General features: G+C 38.5%; 2 protein-coding genes across 2 annotated transcripts in view; both read left to right on the top strand.

The window, feature by feature from the left end:
* On the top strand, window positions 586-2,896 carry LOC105160089 (heparanase-like protein 2). The gene is made up of 8 exons (XM_011077352.2): window positions 586-845; window positions 927-1,147; window positions 1,233-1,387; window positions 1,470-1,703; window positions 1,810-1,999; window positions 2,106-2,231; window positions 2,347-2,446; window positions 2,525-2,896. The coding sequence occupies exons 1-8, from the start codon at window positions 639-641 to the stop codon at window positions 2,858-2,860; spliced, it is 1,569 nt and encodes a 522-aa protein (XP_011075654.1). The 5' UTR covers window positions 586-638; the 3' UTR covers window positions 2,861-2,896.
* The window catches only part of LOC105160018 (remorin), a gene marked incomplete in the record, with an annotated part of 3,177 nt that continues 2,056 nt past the window's right edge, over window positions 2,898-4,018 (top strand). Inside the window, 3 exon segments of the mRNA XM_011077273.2 lie at window positions 2,898-3,485; window positions 3,601-3,698; window positions 3,813-4,018. Of these exon segments, the coding sequence (XP_011075575.1) occupies window positions 3,460-3,485; window positions 3,601-3,698; window positions 3,813-4,018 (330 nt within the window).

The raw sequence follows: 4,018 nt of genomic DNA, 5'->3' as shown, positions 1-4,018 counted from the left end.
TGGCTGGACCCACTATGCATCATCCCTAAGTAGATTATATTAAAAATTAATTGTAATTATTACATTTTCTTTTTCATAAAAGTGAGTCTACATCATTTTAACATCACACTACACCAATTCTTTTATTGTATCGGCAACACCTTAAGTTGGTTTTTTCCTCTTTCTTTTTCTCTCTTTTCTTTATGAAATGTGATTTATTAATTTATATATTTTATTATTATTTAAAATTCAAAAATATTATTTATATGTGTAGTAAAGTTGGTCGTCAACATGTTACTAACTAGAATTCACTTATAATAAGAATCCTAAGACAACCAAAGGAGTTGGGCACTGCTGTTTTTGCATTTGTATCAGTTGTTTTGTAAGAATTAAGTAGTAATTAAACAGAATTTAGTAATTAGTCGTCCTCTAATTATTATCATAGTTATTAGCACATAGAATGCATTATGTTATTCAAAGAAACGAGATGGAATTCATAATAGGGATATAACTCTACACTCCTAAGAAGACTGAGAGTCCAAGATTTTTCCTTATCCTAATTTGTATTTGTGATGGGTTCAAACTCTTGCGTTATAAAAGCTGGTACTCTTCTGTTTAGCATCTACGATTCAAAGCAAGAAAAAGAGAGAATATCAGAGATGGCGTGGATGAGGGTTATCGTTTCTTGCATTCTTGTTTCACTGTTTTGTTTGTCATATGCTGATGAAGTGAAGTTGACAGTGAAAGGAGTTACTTCCATAGGCAAGACTGATGACAACTTCGTTTGTGCTACGTTGGACTGGTGGCCTGAGACTAAGTGCAACTACAATCAGTGCCCATGGGGAAAAGCTGGCATCTTCAATCTGGTACAGAAACCTGTTGAATTTTAGTTTTGCAGGAAACTATGTTGAATTCTGTTGTTATTATGGATGTTTTGCTTCTTGCAGGATTTGAACAACAAGATTCTTGCAAACGCCATCAGAGCATTCAACCCTCTTCGGTTGAGAATTGGAGGCTCATTGCAAGATCAGGTTGTGTATGATGTTGGAAAACCGGTGAAGAAGTGCCAACCTTTCAAACAACAAGATGATGGCCTGTTTGGATTTTCCAAAGGTTGTCTTCCCATGGAAAGATGGGATCAGCTGAACAAGTTGTTCAGTGACACGGGGTACGGTTGCGATTTAGTCTTGGAGTTTGGTCTTATGATTGCTCTTGGTTTATGTTTACAATTTGAGTTGATCAACTGTTTGCAGGGCTAAAATCACTTTTGGCTTGAATGCCCTCTCTGGAAGGAAGAAATCCTATGGAGATGCCACACTTATGATTGGAAAGTGGCATCATGGGAACGCCCGTGATTTCATGAACTACACAGCCCAAAAAGGATACAAGATCGATTCGTATGAACTAGGTAAAATCAAACCTCAGACAGCCAATCTGTTTTAGTTTTACATCTGGTTATTTCTTACATAACTGTCTTGATTTCTCTCCAGGAAATGAGCTATGTGGTAGTGGGGTTTCTGCAAGAATACTTCCTGAACAATATGGAAAAGATATTATTACACTCAAAACAGTGCTCAGGAAGTTGTACCCTGACCCTTCTTCACGACCCAAGATCCTGGGCCCAGGCGGGTTTTATGACGAGCAATGGTTCAAAACCTTCCTCCAGGTCTCAGGACCAGACGTTGTTGACGGCTTGACACACCATATCTACAACCTTGGTGCAGGTTTGTACTTTGTACAGACACAAAACATAGTTATTGTGTATGATTTTCAAGATTTCTATGTTTTTATTCTATTCTTGGACTTGCATTGAATCTCTTTGTTGTGTAGGTGTTGATCCAAATCTAATCAAGAAAATTCAAGATCCCTTTTTACTAGATGAAATAGCTCAGACCCACAAGGATGTTTCCACCACGGTGAAGTTGTTCGGGCCATGGTCAGGAGCCTGGGTTGGGGAAGCTGGTGGCGCTTACAACAGTGGTGGCAAAGATGTTTCCCACACTTTTGTTAATGGATTCTGGTTTGTTATTCTTTCGTTCTCCATAACAATCTCTCTTTCAGCATGGATTACTACACGGGACACGAATGATAACGATGGTTATTGCATTATGGTTTTGACTGAACAGGTACTTGGATCAATTGGGCATGACATCAACATTCAACCACAAGGTTTTCTGCAGACAGGCCTTGATTGGAGGAAACTATGCTCTACTTAACACAACGTCATTCATTCCTAATCCTGACTATTATGGGTGAGTATTCAATGAAAATTGTGTCTGTACAAAGTGAAATATAAGCTGAAAGTCCTGTCTGTTGCTATTTATACACCCCAGAAGGTTAAGTATTCCATTGTTTTTTCATTCACAGCGCTCTCTTATGGCATCGTTTGATGGGAAAGCAAGTTCTCTCTGCAACTCACAATGGCTCTCCTTACTTGCGTGCCTATTCCCACTGCTCAAAGAAAACAGTAAGCTGATCTCCATCATTACAACTAATGAACTTATACAGTGTCTGAATTCTTGAAAATTCTTGTGTGTTTTTTCAGTCTGGAATCTCAGTTCTTCTGATCAACATGTCAAATTCGACAACCTTTGAAGTCTCAGTAATGGATGACTTGAACTTGTACCCTGAGGATTATAGCCTGTCGTCAGGATACAGTAAATATGTATGGCAAAGGGAAGAGTATCATTTGACTCCAAAGGATGGGAACATACAGAGTGATGTTGTGCTGCTGAATGGGACACCACTAAAACTCACAGAATCATCTGATATTCCAGCAATGAATCCACAGGTTGTTGATGCTGCTTCACCCATTACCGTCCAGCCTGATTCCATAGTTTTTGCCACACTGAGAGGGTTTGCAGCCCCTGCTTGTGCTTAGATAGGAGTTTACATACAATTTCTTTTCATAGTTTGCTTTTTCTTCTTTTAGTCTTAGGAATTTTCACGGGAAGGAGTCGTCTCCTTCTCATTCAGGAGTTTTAGGATATTTTTACACTATTATTAATACTATCTGAATTTATTTCCTTGCTACATTCTTTGCATGATATTGCTTAAACTAATACTTCACATCTCAGAAAAGGTCCCCAGAAAAGTAATACATTGGTAAAGTTCATGAGCAAGGAATAACTTCTGACCAATCACTTATCCAACATGTAGGCTACTTCTTTTTGTAACTTTAAAAAAATTGGAGAGAAACATTTATGGATAGAAAGATACCAAGCCTTCAAAGGAATAAAGAGGAGCCCAGAAGGATGCACAGGATTTTTATGCAACATAACAGAGCAGCAAGTTAAAGAAAAGTATGCTTTTCAATCAAGTTTTAAAGATACAAAACCAGGCCTTGCATGCAAAGCATGAATATGGACAAGTTTCCCATGCTTATACTGCTTCCCCTTCAAATAAGCATCAAAATCATGGGAACAAACAGTTCTTTGTTGCTCTGAAGAAAGTTTTGGAGCAGCAGAGGGTTGCTAAATAATGGAGAGCCTGATTAGGCAAACGAGGTAAGCTCATGTGTTATTATGTTCTTTCTACTACACATTGCATGAATGAGATAACTAAATGCAAGTAAAGATTATCGTTGCATCTGCTAAGGCATGGCCACTGATCCCCTTTCAGAGTGAAATTTTCTGGTACACGGCAGGATAATAAAGAGGCCGATGGGAGCAGTGCAAAAGATAGAAAAATACCACCCCAGAAAACACAGTCGTTTGCAGGTATGCTATAGTTCTTCTAGCTTTTCTTCTCAGGTTAAATATCGAATACAGACTTGAAGGAAACAATGAATCATTGGAAGATCATCCACCTAATGGGAAGTTTGTGTCTTGCAGAGAAAAGAAGAAGCAAGAGCTGGATAAGAAGACAGTGGTCGAGACAGATGAGTTGGGATTATGATTTCAGTGGTTCTGATTACCCTGCTGCAGTTGCAGCAGCAGCTTATGCCATTCAATCACTCGAAGAATCAAAAACTAGGGATCAAAAGGAGACAACTTACGGCCCTGATAAGTCCGTTAACAAGACGAAAAGCAAAGTAGAA

The sequence above is a fragment of the Sesamum indicum genome, linkage group LG4 (genome assembly GCF_000512975.1).
Source record: "Sesamum indicum cultivar Zhongzhi No. 13 linkage group LG4, S_indicum_v1.0, whole genome shotgun sequence".
Taxonomy (NCBI): domain Eukaryota; kingdom Viridiplantae; phylum Streptophyta; class Magnoliopsida; order Lamiales; family Pedaliaceae; genus Sesamum; species Sesamum indicum.
This window is presented reverse-complemented; position numbering and strand designations above follow the sequence as displayed.